Source organism: Clytia hemisphaerica, unplaced genomic scaffold (genome assembly GCF_902728285.1).
Source record: "Clytia hemisphaerica strain Z4C2 unplaced genomic scaffold, Clytia hemisphaerica genome assembly, whole genome shotgun sequence".
Lineage (NCBI taxonomy): Eukaryota > Metazoa > Cnidaria > Hydrozoa > Leptothecata > Clytiidae > Clytia > Clytia hemisphaerica.
Genome location: NW_027103638.1, coordinates 708249 through 728362, shown reverse-complemented (window position 1 = coordinate 728362; position 20114 = coordinate 708249). Strand labels below are relative to the sequence as shown.

Genomic DNA, 20114 nt, shown 5'->3' with positions numbered 1-20114 from the left:
ATCGTCCAATTTTGACGGTAAGGTTGGAAGGGAACCAGATATTTTGCATCGTTGTTATCGATATTTTTAGAATCTATCTGCGTTCTTGATATCAGTTTTAAATTCAGATTTTAATAGCCGCAATGATAGCTTCAGATTGCAATGAAGTGAATATAGTCGCTCTCATGTTGTCTTATGACCAGCCACCAGAATCATTGGATAGTAGAAAAAATACCCGCGAATGGCATGGTTGTGAGTTCGAGTCTCGTCGGATCCGTTTGTTTTCCAACGGTTCTGGTGGCTGGTCATAAGACAAAATGAGAGCGACTGTATTCACTTCATTGTAATACATAAGGGCACAAAATTCATGATTAACTTCAGATTGTGAATTCAATCACAAGCTCAAATGAATGATTTTGCAATGGAAATTAATAAGTTTTTCTTTCAAAAGCAAATCCCTGATCTAAAATAATTTTCAGAAATAAATCAAAATGATAGAAATTTGATGATATTTATTTCTAGACTTCTAGGGGGTCTTATTCAATAAAAACTGATTAGAAAAGTCTCAAAATTAATTTAAAATTCCCTTTTGAGATGAATTCCCACAAGGATTGCAACTATGATCTACTGATTTACTTTTCAATAGAATAAAGTATTATAAAAATCTACGCCTAAAATTACGCATGAGCAAACATATCGTATTTTTAGCGAGTTTAAGTATTTGCATTTTTGAGGAAGGCGGAGCGACTGAAGCGATTTGGAATAGCTCCGACCCGCAAAACCGGGAACGGTAAAAGAGCTGATTTTACCGTTGTCCTCAGTCAATCAGGATCTATCCAAAGCAGAAGCTAATCGTCTCCGTCGAAAAGACACATGAAAAAAATCGATGTTGGTACAAGAGTGTCAATCCTAGCGAAAGCGATATTGAAATATCTTAAGAACGTCTGACGAAATGCATTGGTAGAATGAACTGATCAATTATTGTCAAAGTGAGAGAAATGAATTGGGTTCTTCCAGAAAAAAGACCGTTCATAGGGGGTGGAAGATATATTTCCAGGGGTATCGAAAAGATCCTGAAAAACTGCCATCTCCATGGGGTGAATTTGCAATGTCCAGGGGGTAAATTTGCAATGTCCAGGGGATCGATTTGATGCTTGTGGTAAAACGCGTGTCCAGGGGGTGAAAAATCGAAATGTCCTGGGGTAGATCATTGAAAAAATAATATATCCTCCACCCCCATGAACGATTTTTTTCTGGAAGAGACAATTGATTGAAAAAATATTGGCTGGGAAAAAAAGATCATAAGAAAAATAATTGGTATGTGATGTGCTTTTTCTTTCTTTTTGAGTATAAAGTAACGAAAAAACTTTTTCAAAATTATAAGTTAAAAAATGAAATGTTATTCTGTTGTGAACAAAAAAAAAATAAACGAACTAAATCCAAAGAATAACAGAAAACGAGTAATGGCCTAATAAAAACACGAAATGCAGGAACGATTTTCCCGTTTCAAGCTGAAGGCTAGAGATGAATCTGCAACCTTTCTTTGACAAACCAAAGTTAAACGTTAAATTTGCACCACATTTCGGATGGTGAGGGATTGAATCTAGCTCTTCATTGTTTTTTCTTCATTGTCAGGTTTTACAATTTTCAAATTTTGTTACTAAATTGAAAACCATACGGGCTGATGCAACTCAGGCAGGAAATATGTGGCTATCAATTCCTACAGAGTAGATTCAACTCAAGCCTTCGGCTATACCCTATTGGGGATGATAATCGACCTAGCCTTTTATTTCTCATTGAGATTTTAAAGAACAAATGGTTTTCCAATAAGCCGACAACATTCGCATAGCATACACAATGACCTTTTATCTCAATACATCAATTTTTTGTACCCAACTTTATGTCCAAGGTTATGTCCTTCAAAAAAGAAAGCTTTCAAATCAACCTGGGTATCAAATAATGGAATGGGTAAAAAACTAAAACATCACGAAAATATTGGATCAAAGTTGGCTTCGAATGAAAATGCTCTCTAATATGACGTTCTACCTTTCGATAAGTCACTGAGGGTTTTCGCTCCCGTCTTGTTCGATTTCTAGCATGTAAAGAGCTACATACCAGGCAAGTATACCAGAGCTTTTGAGATGTTTTAAGTAAGGGATCGTAAGTAGTCAGAAAAAATAAAAAATAAAAATGATAATTAGAAAAAAAAAATGAAAAAACAAAAATTAATGATAATAAAAAATAGTTTCTTTTTTAAAACTCAAGTTGTTACTCTTTTTTAAAGAATTTTGAAATTCATATTTCGTTTTGAATGAATTTCTTGCGTGCATAAATATAATTGGAAGATACGTTGTTTTTAAAATGGGTATAATAATATTATATTATTTTGGTACTGTGTAAGACCCACACCCTGATTTTATTTATACATCCCTAAGTTGAAGGGCGGGAAATCTAAGAGCGCTGTTTACCTTCACCTGAGGTCAGAACCAGCCGCTTTCCACCTTCACGTCTCGCGGTTTCTTTCGTGCTTGAAAATACAGCATGAGTAAATAGCTTTGCATTTAGGTATGGTCATGATTGATAGAGCCGTTTGCGATCACGGGTGGTTTTTCCTCAATACTATTATTTCGGCTACCGGAGTTTTTAAAAGATGATATCAAAACTCCGGTCGTATTGTTCGCTTGTCCTTTTGAGTGATTTGAACGAGTTTCTAATGAATTTTGTCCGATATTAGTTCTATTATTCAAGGGAGAAGACCCAAGAGTTGTTGTTGAATTCGGAGGTGTCGTTCCGCTGTTTCGATTTTCATTCCGGTTATTATCGAAAGACGTTTTCCGGCTGTTATTACCGCTGGTCGGTGGGTGTATGTGTCGGAAATCACCGGATAATTTGCGTTCTTTATCTTCGACGATTTTCTTATGAATTTCTTGGTGCAGTCTCTTATCGAATTCACGACTGAGTTTACGGCTGATATCTCTGTCTAATTTCCGTTCGAAATCAGGCGTAAATTTCTTTTCTTGCTTCTCCTGCGTTCGTTGCTTCTCTTCTTCCATTTTACGACCCATCTCGACGTAATATTCGAATGCGCGTAAAATAGGATTTAGCAAGAAGTCCTGAAGAGCAAAAAATGTGAAAGTCATAAAAAAAAAACACTATAACTCATAGAAATCGAGAATTTAGACGGCCGATTTTCCGCTTTGCCTATATCATAATTGCTAGAGTAGGCAAGAAGTGGGTACAAAGTTGGCAATTGAAATTTTTTGGTTGAAAAAGATTGAAAAAAGGCCATGGCATTGAAGTCGATAGAAGGCAAAGCATTGACTTTAGACAGCAAACTTTCTGTCCACTTTTGATTCACAATTAGAATAGGCAGGGTGAAAAATGGACCATCCAGACTAGAGCTTAATATAGAGAGAGAGCGTTAAAAAAATCGATTGTTAGATATAAAAGAAACAAAAGACCTATTTCATAAACTAGTAGAAAGAGTACCTCGAATGCGGGGAATAATTCTGATAGCGATTGATACAGTGGGATGAGCACGAATTTGATAAAACCAATTTGTGCAGATGATTTGGTGACTTTTTCACGGTCCATGAAAGGTGCTGTTGGAAGACCTTCCAATTTTTCAGCATCACTCTGAAAGATGAGTAAATGAAACAATTTTACGTAATGTTTCATAATCGTCTCAAAATAATACCGTTCTTTAAACTCGGATCGGCGAATCTGTTTTAGGTAACTAAGTTTGTTTCGGCGAAATGAAACCAATACAGTCAAACTCATGATTATTCGAACCAATCTCTATAACTCAATTTTTTCTGTAATTCGAACTATAAAATATTGGACCTCTCAATTTGGGAAGTGGTATTAAATACTCTCCATAATTCGAAGAAAATTTTGGTCCCTTGAAGATCGAATTAAGGAGAGTCAATTGTGTGAATATGATTTAAGATTCACTAAAAAAACTAGAAATTGATTTGATAAAGATCTAAAACCCGTACCGTGACAATACTGACACCAAACAAAACTCCCTGAACAAACTTTTCGTGAAACTATCTACTACTAACCTGCTGAAAGAATTCTTGAAGTAGACATTCAAGCCAAGGTTCAGCAACATCCATTGGTCTTGTCTCATTGGAAACATCTGCTGCTTTGATAAACATCTTCATCATCTGCAGGGAAAGAATGGAAAGAAAGAATTAGACGATGAAGGCGAGGAATGGCTGAAAGCATCCAGCTTAAAGCTGAAGGCTAGATAGGAATCTTCAACATTTTTTAAGCAAGATAAAATGAAGCCTTTAGATTTTCCGCTTCTAGGATTACGGATTGTAGCACTTTCTTTCGCTTTGTTTGCTCACGCGGTATATACTTGCGTTCGATTGAAACCACGCGGATCGCGCGTTTTGGATGGGAATAAGTTGTTTCACCTACCTCCTTTAGGGCTTTAAGATCAATGGTTGAAACCCTACTTTTATATTCGAAAATGGAAAAAGTAAAATAATTTCTTCGAAGAATCAGCCTCACACCCTTCCATCTTTTTTAAAATATGCCATACCCTGCCCCAACTTCATCTAGTACATCGCAGACGATAAAGTGAAGCATTGGGTACATAAGCAACCTCCTCACGGTGGGGGGGGGGGAGGTGTGCAAAGCGTTACCTTTCTAACACCTCGAAAATCCTAAATCAAATTCTTAACTACTTCATGAAAGCTTTCCAATGTCAGAAAATTCAAATTCCATTCCTCAAAGTGTGACGTTTTCCGCAAAACCTCGACCGAAATAGGGAATAACCTTCCTCTAAAGGTCGATTTTTACTTTTACTCTCGTTCTGATCAGTTTTTGCAGACCTTTGACCCAAAAGTACCCTACATCTCGTAAACCTGGTGAAAACTTTAGGGTTCCCTTTCATAGACTTAAATCTAACCTTTCTAGAGATTACAGAAGACAAGCTAAGGATACACTGATGTATTTTCCAGGGCCATGAATCCAAAGATCTTAACCAAATTGGAGAGTTCTTGAGAGTTTCCTTTAATTCTAAGCATTTTTTTCCAAATTCATACAACATTTGTTTTGATTTCTCTAGTTCTATTGCTAAAAAGCCGCTTTTTCAGTACCAAAACCCTCAATTTTTCAAAATTTTCTCCCCTCGGGCCCAACCATGGTTCAAGTCTTCGGGTGACTCTCATATAGCAGCATTACCTGTAGAGAAGCCTACCTCTAACCTTCAGTATCCTTACTTAAAACTACTAAAACCCCTGATAGGCCTACGATTTTCTCTCTTTGGGTCGATATTCAATCTTTTGTTCGGACTTGAACAACCTCACAAACCGAAGGAGGACTGGAGTATCCTTTAATATCGAGTCTACCCTTACCGATTCTTTGTGGTCAGGGGAAAGCCAATCGAATTTCTTCTCCATTGTCGTTTTGAATTCATTCACAAGTTCGCTGTGCTTTGCCATGTCCGTCGCTAAGATCAACCTAACACAGAAGAACAACGGTTACAATAATCAACTTTTAAGTTCAAACTTGTTGATTCCAAATAAATTTTTCGAGCTACCAAAGTAATTTATTGAATACAAAGCCGAGAGCTTAATTCATTTTCGTATCGTCTTTTAATTTTTATTCATACGTGCAGAATGGTATGACTCGGGGATAAACACTGTAATTTGGTGGCACTTAGGTGAAATGAGATCAATTTATGCCAAACTCTCACACTCGATAAAATCGATAACTTTTTTCAAATCGACCAAATGGATATCGGTTGATTCCGGTTATTGATATATAATCGATAATCGTGATTTTAAGGAATGCTCAATTGTCAATCGATTGGATCAATTAATCATCGATTGGCTTTAAGATGGTCGATTGATCCAAATTCGATAGCCAATCGATTATAAAAACCGATCTATGATTAATCGAAACGCTAATTTTAGAATAGGCTCGATTACCTATCGAATCGATTATCGGAATCAATCGATATCCAATCAATCAATTGCTTATCGATTGGAAAAAAAATTATTGATTATATGGAGAGGAAGAGACTGACGTGATCATCTTTTATAAAGGAAAGTCGTCTGCAAGCTAAAGCGACCACACTTTACGTAAGGCTTTTTAGCGTTATTCGAAAAAGAATTATACAATTTCATTGATCAAATCAAAAGTGACGGTCGAGAAACTATTTTTTGCACATCTTAAGCACATAATGTATTGAAAAAAAGTATTATCACTTTCGCCAGCTTTCACACAATGAAGAACGGCAATAAGTGGACAAGTAAATATTGGTGAAAAGCATGCCGCCACTTACTTTATGATTCCCTCTCTGATCTTCTTGTAGATATCAGACTTGATATTCTTGAAGATGTTGCATCGAGGCTAAAAACCAAAGTAGTGAAAATATTATTAAGCAACGGCAAAATGAGACTCTGAAAAACAGAAAACCTTCCGAACATAAGGAAATCGAAATACTGAAAATGAGGAAGGGTATGGAATATTGCAGGCCAAGTCCTTTCTTCAAACGGATTTTAGATACTAGCAAGCACCTCAAAATACTGAGAGTATCAGACTCCAGACGATTCATCAGGCGGACAAGGGTGATAACGCAGCTAGGGTTGGCTACTGGTACAGAAGCGGTCATCCACGATATTCTAGGACTTGGGTTTTTCACGCCAAAAACATTTCCAAAATTAGAGACAAACACTAGAAAAAACTAAAATTTGAAAACTCATGCGAGCACCCACAAACTTTAGTAAGCTTTTTATTGAGAGTTTTCTGCCAACCTCGCAACCAAGTGACACTCGTGACGGACGGAGACATTAACAGAAAGTGAAGCAACAAGCTAGATGCTGAATGGACCTACCTGATGATGAAAGTTAGATAGCAATGCGAGGAGAAAAAAATCAGTCAGAAAATATATCGTTTAGCGAAAATGCATAACGCAATAAATTCATCATTGATTGTTGATGGGGGGAGAGGGAAGGGTTGTAGGGAAGGGTTGTAGGGAAAAATTAATAGAAAGTTCTGGTCGCAAAAATCAGTTTTATTGACAATTGAATCATGCTTGATGGTGAGCATTGTTATCAATAATGTTTTTGTGTGAAGAACATAGAAATACAAGGAAAACATATAATGAAAATCTGCAAAGACGGCGATTTCCGGCATTTTCAACCGGAAAAAATTTTTTCTCAAAAATCGAACTCGGCCATGTTTTGAGCATTGCAAATACGCATCTTTCTGCAAAAAATCAGAAAAAGCTAAAGATGAAAATTCGAGAAAATGTAAAAAAAAAACGGTTTTCCGGCATATTTCTGGCATTTTCGGCCGGGAAAAAATATTTTTCGAAAATCGGGCTCCGTCACATTTTAGGTATTGTCATTTTGCATCAGTGTGCAAAATTTCATGAAAAAATATAAAGTACAGCTCGAGAAATTCAAGAAATACCGTTTTTTTTTCCGGCGAAAATAGGCTGTTCCGGCGATTTTTAGAAAGTTCCGGCTTCAAAAATCACTTTTATTGACAATTAAACCATGCTTGATGGTGGGCATTGCTATCAATAATGTTTTTGTGTGAAAAAACAACGAAATATAAGGAAAAAGTCCGATGAAAATCTGCAAAAACGGCGATTTCCGGGATATTTCCGGCATTTTCAGCCGGAATAGAATTTTTCTCAAAAATCGGACTGGGCCATGTTTTAGACATTGTTAATACACATCTTTGTGCAAAAAATCAGAAAAAACTAATGATGAAATCTCGAGAAAATGCCAAAAAACCGGTTTTTCCGGCATATTTCCGGCATTTTCGGCCGGAAAAGTACGTTAATTGAAAATCAGGCTCTGTCATATTTTAGGTATTGCCATTTTGCATCAGTGTGCAAAATTTCATGAAAAAATATAAAGTACAGCTCGAGAAATTCAAGAAATACCGTTTTTCCGGCGAAAATAGGCCGTTCCGGCGATTTTTAGAAAGTTCCGGCTTCAAAAATCACTTTTATTGACAATTAAACCATGCTTGATGGTGGGCATTGCTACAAATAATGTTTTTGTGTGAAAAAACAACGAAATATAAGGAAAAAGTCCAATGAAAATCTGCAAAAACGGCGATTTCCGGGATATTTCCGGCATTTTCAGCCGGAATATAATTTTTCTCAAAAATCGGACTAATCTATGTTTTAGTAATACGCATCTTTGTGCAAAAAATCAGAAAAAACTAATGATGAAATCTCGAGAAAATGCCAAAAAACCGGTTTTTCCGGCATATTTCCGGCATTTTCGGCCGGAAATGAATTTTTTTCGAAAATCGGGCTCCGTCACATTTTGGGCATTACCATTTTGCATCTTTGTGCCAAAAATTAGGAAAAACTAATGAGCCAATTCCGAGAAAAGCTAGTAACGAACGGACGAACAGAGGTTAATTTATAGGACCTACAGCCCACCGGGGTAGGTCCAAAAATTGAAAGTTCCAAGGCTTGGGGATGAAAAATCCTGTGAAATTGGGGAAGAAGTTTTTGGCTGGAGGATCTCGGAACAAAGAAAGCATTGAAAGTCAATGAAAATCTAGAAGCTCTACTTTATTAAGTAGTTTGCTATATGAGACTTTCAGTGTTCTAAATTTTGGTGCTCGAAAATATCAGGGAATCTTGGGAATTTTTTTATATGAAATAACAAAGCATCTAACTCTCTGAATATCTGAGTGTTGTCTCACTCATTATTTTTTGTTCAACCAGGTTTTGTAAAAGCAAAATTTTAAAATCGCTGGTAAAAAGGGTGCGACACGAAATTTTGAGAGTGGTGTACTATTTTTCTAAGTAGATAGTAAGACCTTTCATACCTTGTTTTTCATTTTTAAGATAAACGAAATTTGCCAAACTTTGGGATACATTGACGTTAGTAAAGCTGATCCGCGGTGTACCTCATGGGAAATTGAACAGACTTAAACAGGATTTAGGGGAACAAAAGAGCAAAAGAGATATCAAAGACCTCCTTTAGATAAAACCTGAGCTGCTTCTTTGACCATTTGACGTCAATAAAATTTCCTCAATTTTGAGAAACAAGGAATAGGAGCAATGTAATACACCCTTTAAATTTATATAGTGTTCTCAGGATTAAGGTTTAAAATGTGTAGCAATGTCATTTCCTTTACGACCTAAGAAATCAGTTCGATTTCGGGAATAATATTTAAATTAAGTAGAGGTCGACATTGAAAAAAAAATTTCAGGTTTAGGAAAACATTTTAGTAAATATTTTTTACAATGAATTAAAGAAAAACAGTTACAATTCGATTGACGTCAGAAGGCAGCTAGAATTAGAAGCTTTCAAGAAAATCTCACAGGAAAAAATAATATTTGCAACACAATATGTTATTTTTTCACACACTGATACGTAGTATTTTGTGATGTTGTAGAAACACCTGCTTGTTAGGAGGGTTTATTTGTTGATCATAAATTGGGCTCTTCCAGAAAAAAATTGAAAATGGGGGTGGAGGATATAACACTTTTTGAAAATTTAGCCCTCGAACATTGTGACCCCCTGAAAACAGATCTCACCCCCGGACAAGCATCAGTTGACCTCCCGGACATTCAAAATCACCCCTAACTAGAGCAAGTTTGACCCCAAAACAAGGCAAATTTTGAAGATTTTTCACTACCCCTGGACAAAATATCCAATATATCATCCACCCCAAAGATTTTCGGGAAGAGCCTATTCCAATGCAACATAATTATAAGAATGCTTAATTTTTGAAATTTTAAGGAACCTAAATAGTGAGGTCTTTTAGCTCATAAAACGCAAGAATATTTCAGATGGTAAGAAAAACATGAAATTTGGTACAGATGAGCTTTAGAAAGAAGTTTTAAGCTTTTCAGTTTTGCCTGGATAGGTTTGTGTTGACTTCAAAAATTTTGATTAGAACATTTTCATGACATATTTAATACCTCAATTTTCATCAAAATTTCATGCTCTTTCCGCTAGTATTATCAGTTTTTCCTGAATTTTTTCTTGTTCAGCTTTATGATGACGTAATCTGGCAGTTGGTCATATGAAATAATTAGGCGTCACTGCTTAAAATTAAGTATGAGCCCTCTGAGGGTAATCTGTGCCAAATATCATGCTTTTATCAACATCTGAAGTATTTTTGTGCTAATGGACCTCACTAAAATTCACGAAAAAAATGACGCTTAGTTGCTTCTCCCTTCAATATCTAACTATTTTCTTTTGTTTCAGTGGATGGAAACAGCGACAGGGTTCCTGAGATCGACCGTTAGATGGTTTAATAGGAAGGGAATTTCTTTCTTCTGAGATTTGACTTGACTGACAGATAAATGAAGGTGGAAATTTCATTTTAGCCTTAAAGTCACTACACAGTTGGCCGTAAAAACGTTGTCACACACCAATCAAGGTCCAAAAAGTCGGGTGTTCAACAACTTAGACATACCAAGACAAAAAAACGATAGCGTTAGGTCATGAACTTTAGAATCTAGTCAGAATAAAAAACGTTTTCGAGATTTAGGAGCTGACTTATGCGAGGCCCCTTATGATAGATTTGCTGAAAGAGAAATGAAAATTCGCAATATTTCTGTGTATTTAAGACGTAAGTTAAAAAAGAGGGCTTTACTTTGACGTCAGTAGAAAAACATAAAGTGAACCACCCACATATTTTTCAAAAAGAACCACCCACTCTCTATGTATTATGAATGTTTTAAAAGTGTCATTTTCTTATATTCTACAAAAAGGTTACGTTTTAACGCTGTAAAAGTAATGTGGTGTGACTTTACTCTCAGGTATACTACCAGGTACAAGGAGAGGGATGCATTGGAAAATCGAAAGCCAAGCGTTTTAAAAATTTGATTTGACGTAATAAATACACAGAAATCTTGAGACAAAAAATCTCAGCAATTGATCTTAGATGAAATACATTTACAAAAAATTCTAATTATTTTCACATAGAGCGGTAATAAAGACGAAACCCAGCTAAACAGGATTGAACAGTTAAAATCCTTTATTAGATACTTTATGAAGATTTTGGCTCAAAAAAGGGCCTTTTACTTTTAGAGAAAAAGCTATGAAAAAAAACTAATCGAAGTGCACCTATACTATAAAAAAATCAGAAAGAAACGAAAATAAATTTAGGTACTAGAAAATAACTGAGAGAGCAATGGATTTTGCAAAAGATGTTCTCAATTCTCAATATAACTATGGGCCCGACGATCCGTTTGAAGTAAGAGGACCAAAAGTATTTCACTTTTGGCACCTTCGAAACACTTTAAAACGCTATTTATTTGGATAAAAACAGTTTTTCGACAATTTTTGGTCTTTAAAAAAGGTAAGGGGCTATAAGCCAAGGCCAAAGGGCCTATGCTTCAAGGATAATTCTGATCTCTATCGTTATGGGTTTCTCAGTGTAGAACTTGATAAAAATTCTTGATATATATAATACGTCGATGATAATACTGTGTTTTCCATTTCCATTTGGATTATGAATGACAAAAATTTCTGTCAAAGCAGTAATGACGTCATTGGAACGTTAGTAAACATTTAATACATTGCAATTATACTCCTATGAACTGACACAGGTCAAATTTCAAAAGAAAACCGCGTGAAATGTCTCGAAAAAAAATTCATATGTTATAAAACTTTAAATATTGATTTTGTTTCAGGATAGGGTTTTCATAGGAAACTATATTAAAAATCATCATAATCAAATAAAAAGATGTCTAGAATTATTATATATTGATGACTGTTCTATTCTATTTGAAAGTGACTCCTCTTTTGACGTCAAACCCTGTCTGTAAAAGTCCCAAAACAAAATTGTTTGATGAGAGAAGAGAAGAATAAATGCTATTCATGATATGCACCATTGCAATGTCTTCCATTCCACTCAATAGCTGATTGGTTCAAAGTGACGTATTGACTGATTTTACGTCACTTACAACCAATCAGCTGTTGGGTCCGTGATGTAATGTCAGAAGACATTGCAGTGGTGCATATCATGAATAGCATGTCCTTCTTAATTTTCACTTAATTCGAGCTATATAGTAATCTGCACTTCATCAAGTTGTTCCCAAAAAATAATCGTATTGTGTCTGTCAAAATTTAAAAAGATGGTCATTCAAGTCATTCAGAAATCAACATTTACAACAAAGCCAAACCTAAACTTCAAAATTTTAAATAAGCCAAATAGAAAAAATTCAGTTTGCAATAGTATATTTGAGGATGAAAATATCAAAAATTAGAGAAAAAAAGAAAAGATAGAAAAATAAATATACCTGGCTCAGAATATCAAATGCCACAGCAGCGTGGTGATTTTCCAACGGTGAAATATCATTATATCTGATGGCCAGTTCAGTCCTGGCATTCACTTGGTAAATGTTGTTGTAACCAGGGTGGTCAAGATCATGGCAAAATGCTGACACAAGCATAATAAGAACTTCATGTGGAGTGATCCGCTGATTGACTTCACTCAAGCAAATCATACCATACATCTAAAAAAAATAAATGTTGTGCATCATCAAGCATGATCATAAAGTGATACTGAACTATTTTGGTAATTTAAAGGTGACATCTTCCAGGCTGAGAAAATATTATAAATTCATGCATTTGCTGCCCTGGGTTGCTAGACTAAAAAAAACGTTGTCTCAGACTGACAGAATACAATTGCTATTTTATATATTTCATTTCAAGACAATTTTATGTGGTATGGGGGGGGGGAGGGTAAAACATGAACATGATATCTTAATGAGACTTACCATCTGAGTTACGCAGAAGCAGTGTCGAAAATTGTGAAAAGGAACTAAATTGTAGTGCTTGTATACTTCGAAGATAAACTGCTGTAATACTGGAACCTGTACGTGAAAGAGTTAGATAGAATGTGAAGACTTTCAATGTATAAGTTATTTATTAATAATTTTCAGTTTTTCATTTGGTTAAGCAGCAATTCCAGTGGGAGGAAAGGGTACGTTAGGTTACGCTTAATTTTGATTGTAGAGCCAGTAGAACCAAGAGAGCGACAACATCTTATGTTCCATTTGATAGCACCTTTGGAGGAGCTCAATCAGGCAATCATGGTTGACAATTTTCAAAAACAAATATCATCATTGATTGAAGGATGTTGCCATTACCCTATTATTCTAAATCTCATGAACACCGAGCCAAAGAAAAAAAAAAGGAAATAAGGAATTCTTGATATGCGCAAGTCAAGATGACATCATATTTTTTAACGGAAGCACCCAAAAAAGCCGGTTTTAGACCTCTGTGTTCCTATTTTTAGGGTGTTTCCGCTAGAAAAATGACTTACGCATATCAAGAATATGGATTCAGAATTCATGATACTTTTGAGGTAATTTGTTATCTATGAAAAGACTCCGGTTTTTGCCCAGTAGTGGTAAATTTTATACAACTTTTGTCCAGTTTAAATTTGCCACTACTGGCTAAAACCGGGGTATTTCCGTAGAAAACATTACGTCATGAACATCATGAATAAAATGATACCAAAAAATGCTCCACATACCTCAATATGGAAAGTTTCTACTAGCCCTAGATCGAGAAACATTTGTTGAACCAAGAACATCATTTCTGCATCTTCCCATTGCCAGTTATCAAACGTCGGTCTGCGCAAATGTTCCAAAGTTTCTTCAGATGTCAACCCAGACCTGCAATGAAATGTAAAAGGTTTTGAGATCAGGTAATACTTAAAAAATTGCCACGAGAGCCTGGTTCAACTGATGATGGATTGCTTTTAATATTTGATTTCTCTTAAAGTAATAAGACACCAAATGGAACATTTCTAGTTCAAGTAAGACACAATTTAACCTCAGTTCTTTTTTGTTGATAATCTTCCAAACAAGCTTTTAAAAAGCTTCCTTCGCGTCTGTATTAGTAGAAACATTTGAAACATAGTCCATGCCTTACCCCATTTTTAAGAAGCTTTCCAAAACATCTTTGTATTCTCTATCAGTTCTTTTGTTGCATTTCCTATTGTTGTTTGTTGTGGATTTGTATGGTAATGCTGATGGTCCTCTGAAATTCAAATATAATGAAAAGATGAGAGTATGAACAATATTACTTGGTGTCTATAGAAATATGTTATATTCTACAATGTGATTCTTCAAATTCGAGTTTTCAAGTTTTCAAAAGCTGAACATAATTTTGCAGGAAACTCAAATTTAGATAGATGTTAATAAAGTTATGGTCTTTAAATCAATGGATAATTCATACATGTATTCAAAATTGAAATCAAATTCATTCAATCTGAATAAAGAGTTTCTTCTGCAAATAGAAACTCTTGGAAACAATTATCTAAAGTTCTGAACTCTCCTATCTTAACCGTAGTTTAATTTCTACATTCTACATTCTGGTTCAAGTAAGCATGTGATCGCAGTCGGAGGCGACTCTTTCGATAGCTATCTACCCGAAGGAAGGGAAGGGCGCCACTCTTTCTCCCTGGATTGCTCCACTTACCCTCGATCCTTCTCTTAATTGCTGAGCATCAAGCAAAGAAGCATCAAGTACCATTTTGGGAATCTTTGGTATGACCCGACTGGGGGTTGAACCCACAACCTTGCGAACTGTAGTCGGATGCTCTAGTCTAACTCTGCACTACGGTCGCTTGAAACATTCTGGTTCGGTTTTGGAGGTAATTTTAATTGAAAACATTTCCTGGTGAAATTTAAATAGGTAAATAGACTTACATTGACATATCTTTGAATAATCCTAACCAGCTAAGATGTTCAACATTCTGTAAAAATATAAAAATTGCAAATTGCAAAAAAAATACAAACAAAGAAATAGTAAGTAATTCTTCAGTCTTTTTACAGTGCTCGATACATAAGTAGAGCTTTCTGACAAACAAAGAAATATAATTATTAAGATTTTCAACTCGGCATGCCTAAAAGGAAGGAATAAGTCTCATATGTTTATTCTTTTGCATTTATAATAATTAATCACTATTTCATTTTGAAGAAATGCCAATACCAATTTTACTACTAATCCTAAGATAAAAACCTTACTAAAGTATAATGACCATCAAAATTAGATGCTTTATCAGTTGCCAAAGAAAATTACTATTTTTTGGACAGAAAAGGGGTATTATACTACAAATAAGCTTAAGATTCTTCAAATTTTGTGTCGTTTGGAGACAGAGGGGCCCTTTTTCTGCCGAACAAGGCAAAAACCTATCTTAGACAAGGTCTTGGTACACCAATGATAATATGCATATCTTACCTCTAATTTTGTTTTGAATTTTTCTATCCTGTTCTTCAAACCATTTAATTCAGGTGGTAGATAACCTTCCTCTACATATACACGTTTCTCTAGCTTTTCAAGCCTTGTATCCAGATTTTCAACATCTACACCATGCAAGTCTTTCCCTAAAAATACAAGATTGAACTAATTAGTGAACATAACAGTCAGAGAAAAACCTTTAGTCAAAATTTCAAAGAATACCACCTGAATGGTATTAGAATAACACAAATCAAATCTACCATAAGGTTATGTAAAGTATCACATCAAAGAAAAAGGCAATCTTAAGACATACAATTCAGAAAATGGTCTCCAGCTTACATAAATTGTTTTTCAATTCAAATAAAAGACAAGATAAGATAACAAAAATATATAGTTTTCCCTAATTTTTCATAGAAGAGAAAAAGATTGAAAAAATTGTCCCATCAATGAACTAAATAGTAGTTCTCAATAAGAATAGGAAAACCCACACATTAGAATTGAGATAAACTAACAAAACTCATATGGCAAAGACCTCATGAGAAGACTAGGCCATCTTTTATTTATAATAGGGCTTCAGGCAGATAGAATAAGTCGACTGTAGTCTGTTCAATATTTGTCATTCTTATTCACAGAATCTATTTAAAAATTCATTTGCAGTATCCTATCTTAAGAAACCTTAAGAAATTTCTGAAGATTTAGTAGGCTGCATGCATCCCCTCTGATATGTTTTGCTATAGGGGATGCCTATGTATAAAATTCCTGTCCGAGAGTTGCCGCATCTTTGTTTTAGGAACTTGATCATAAGTTTTGAGACATCTTTAAATTTTATTAGATTTGAATAACTAGGGGTTAATAAAATCATTCAATTTCTGTACCTTTTTAAGCAAATTGAAACAGGTTACCCCAAATAGGTAACTATCAGAAAAAATTTTTATACGCATCCCATATATCAAAATCAATTTCAGGGATGCCCGTAGTCTAAAGATTTAGGTGCAAGTTTGCTAAACCAAAATTCATTACCACTAATAGAAAATTCTATTTGAAAATTAATAATAAGTAAATATCAAAAATATACCACAGTGACCACAGTGGGCTGCAACAACTTCCAACTTGTAAGGTTCATTTGGTCTGTTTTCTGGTAGTGATTTAGAAATGTTTACAAGATTGCCTTTGTGATTGTAGAGCTTTAAAATGTCATAGGGTCCAGCTTCTGCAGCACATCGGAAGCAATCTGAAAATAAGGATAGATAGAATTGATTATTTAAGAGATGACCCTAAAAGCAAGATACCTTCATTATTGGGAGAGTTATTACACTGGAGAACCCATTTTGCATCTTTGCAATAAAAGAAAGAAAATAAATTCAGTGTGTAACTCAAGACATATATTTAAAAGCCAAGAAATTCCCTTAAGGCCTTAGTGAGCAGGTTGGCTCTCTTGTGAAATTTTGCCCTCACTGAATACTAAGCTAACTTTATCTGTTGAGTGAAGCTAAAAAATACTGCTTTCAACAGTTTTTCAAGTATATTGATCAGAGAAAGTTTCCCTACTTTTTGTTGTGGAAAATATTGACTTTGCTAAGATTATGACGTCAATTATGTGTCTTTTGTACTTATATTTTACCACAAACAAAATAAATATAAAATATAAACACAAGACAATATTTCTAATTGTTAGAATAGATATCTATCTTTCTTGGGTGTTCTAATCTAAAGTTTTCTTCTCAAGGATTTAAATCATTTCTAAAAAGCATATTTAAGTGTACATTCACCAGAAGCAAATTTCAATGCCATGCAACATATTTTGCCAAAGTGGGGAAGTTAAATTGATTTGAAAAAGATATATACTAATGGAGTTATGAAAGGTGATTTTTAAATTAACATTGAAATGACTGGTAGTCTTGTACGGAAAGTAACAACATTTAAGTTAAATCTAAAATCAACAAAATCAAACTGTGAATTGTAAACAAAAAAAGAGTTATCACTGAAGTTTAAATATAAGAAAGATCTACTACAGACTTTGAAATTTGTAATATTCCCTTTACAATAGGATTGACTGTTGTAAAAACAAAATCTTGTGACAAACACACACATATCTGTGAAAAAAGAAAAAGTGGTGGATATCAAGAAAAGACACAGTCTGGGAATGGTTCAAATCATTCATCCATTCATTGACATTTCATCCCCAAAAGAATGGGAACCTTCAGGTCTCTCTTGACTGCAGTTCCAAACTTACTATAAATAGTTGAATAATAGTATAAATAGTTGAATAGACTTTCGGGAATTATGGCAAAATGTTGCAACCATAGGATTTCCCGAAAATGTCAATGTTAAAAAAGCCATTGAAATATATCTTTATAACATAGAGAATAATGTACAATATTTTTTTAGAATTAAAAGAAAACCTTTGAAAAAATAGAGCCTTTTTGTTTTTCAACAGACCTTTTGCTAGCGCCGATTACAGATGCGTATTAATTTAAACAAAACTCATTTATAGGTAATATCTTATTTCCTGCTGCTTTTACTTGCATCCACTAAAGTGTGGAGGTATCATAATTTAAGATGTAGTACTTAGTTATGCAATAGACGGTCATGTTTTCCTAAAGAAGTATTAGAGCTAACAAAAGGTCTATATTGTTGTCCACATGACTAAAGGTTCAATCTCCAAGTAAAGGCCTTGAAAAATTGAAAATCTTCCAAATCTTCCAATTTTAAGATTGGCCTTTTTGTCATAGGAACACATTGAATATTCCTCTGTATGACAAATTTTCATATCATTTCAAAGGTGAACACCAGAGTAAAATTTTTAATTTTGTAAAAGGTATTAATTTTGAGATTGAGCCTTTGAACTCATGGTTTCAGCTGGTTTTAGCACTGAATATTTCAGAAGTATTTTATTCTTCAATTTGACAAATACGTTACACGAATCTTTCAATAGGTGGGCAAATGATATCATTCACCAGGATGCATCGTCTCTTACCTTAAGGGAAGAAATTTTATTAAATCACCAAAATAAATTCCGCCAAATTGCACCAGAATTGGCGATAGGGCTCATTCACCAAAATTTCTTCTAGCACCACCAAATTTTTTTCTCTTAAGGTATTTTCCCCCTATTTTCTACCCTGATCTTCTAATTTTCTACCCTGATCTTCTAACTTTCTCAAGTGTTTCTAACTGTTTTCTGAGTATTTTTCTGAAATTTGCCTATATCAGTGAAATAGGCTTAAACCGCAAATGCAAGCAACCTTTGGTTTACAAACCTTAGAAAACCGCATTCACAAATACTTATAGCCTGTAATTTACAGACTTTAATTAACAAAGCTTCCAACCCTACCGGTGCCCCTACTACAAGAATCTCTAAGGGATCTAAGTTAAGTATTACTGCCCCTACGGCCTTATATTGTGACTATCAAGCTCCATGTCCAACCCTAACCCTAACTGATGATAACTAAACCCCCGTCTAGGTCTGCAGATTGAAAATTTCACTTGAATCCTGGTGAATAGATGTTTTGGCGGACATGACAGTCTTTTGAACAACTAATTACTCTCCACACATATTACTTTCCCTCAAACAATAAAAACATGATGAAATTATCTTGTCTCTAGGTAACTGCTATGGAGTAATTAGTTATTCAAAAGACTATCGCATTCGCCAAAACATCTATGATATCGTCTGCCAACCCTCGTCAATGTATTAAACTACTGAAAATCAAAAAGGATAATTGAATTGAATATATTTTCACTGCAACCCAGCAGGATAACCCCCTACAAAAAAATTATTACTCTATACAATGGGGAACCTAAAAGAAACTGAAAAAGTGTTACAGTACAAAAACAAAAACAAATTCACTGTTATTATATTGTTTTAATAATGCTGGGGTTTTTAATTATCAAATGTGACATCGTGATTAGGCCACTTTTCAGAGCATGTCATGGCTGCCCCCCAAGGAAAAATTATACCATTGAAATCTTGCATTTAAACTTTGTGTACCCACCCAGAAAGGCTGCTAAACAACCAGAAAAAGTAACAAAATTAGCCAATTTTCAGTGATTTTGCCCCTGAGACCAGAAAATTATCAAAAATTTGCCCCTGCTCTTGAAACTGATACACACTCTGCCCCCGAGATCTCGATGATTTCTGCCATACTCTGCAAACTGGTGATTAGGGGAAACATGTGTCCTAATTAGTTGATTGGTTTGCAAAACTTTCATCAGCAAAAGAAAAAAAGTCATAATAGCTTATATTCCCTCTCCTCAACCTGGTGGCAATTTAAAAATTTTGGACCAGAAGAGTATGCTGTTCAAAGGATTAACGAATGTTCACGGTATAGCAAATTATTAACAAACAAACCTTTTATATCTTCTGAAAGTGCATCACTTGAAAACTCAGCTTGTTCTTCCTGATCACTTACAGTGAAGTATATTATTTTGGTCTCCATTTAACAATCCTTATTTTTCTAATGGTGTAAATTTGATACTCAGGTTAATTTAGGGATAGCTACATTATAATATAAAAGTATAACCAAAATAAACAAGCAAGGTAGCAAAAAAAGAAAGTGTGATGAGATGAGAAAAATGAATGAGTGCTTGTCTCCCATTTCACATGATGGCAGGCTTTCGAGCCCAACTACTTCATAATTATAACACGAGTTCTCATCCTCTTCATGAAGACTACTTTTTCTAGTGTAACTGAAAAGTTTGTGAAGAAATTCATTAAAAATATAATATTTTTGTCTTTGTTTACTCTATTTTTGATATAAAACCTTCAAAAGTTTATATTTTCTGTATTTTACATACCTAGGGTGCTCACTCCACCGCAGAGGATTTCGATAAGCTTAAAGTATTTATCACCCTGGACTAACTCACCGATCTTAGAAAAACCCTTACTCCCGTGAACTTACTTTTGTAAGACTGACCATAACGCCGTAAAAA

The 20114-nt window shown here is 34.6% G+C and overlaps 1 protein-coding gene across 1 annotated transcript; it reads right to left on the bottom strand.

Moving 5' to 3' along the window:
- Positions 1–1293: 1293 nt before the first annotated feature.
- LOC136802753 (high affinity cGMP-specific 3',5'-cyclic phosphodiesterase 9A-like) lies at positions 1294–19683 on the bottom strand. The gene is made up of 13 exons (XM_067059511.1): positions 19534–19683; positions 16261–16416; positions 15186–15331; positions 14654–14700; positions 13875–13982; positions 13474–13615; positions 12713–12808; positions 12233–12448; positions 6281–6348; positions 5349–5454; positions 4044–4148; positions 3469–3615; positions 1294–3092 (listed from the first exon to the last, which is right to left on the bottom strand). Exons 1-13 carry the CDS (start codon positions 19619–19621, stop codon positions 2541–2543), a joined length of 1977 nt encoding a protein of 658 aa, XP_066915612.1. The 5' UTR covers positions 19622–19683; the 3' UTR covers positions 1294–2540.
- Between the last annotated feature and the right edge of the window lie 431 nt (positions 19684–20114).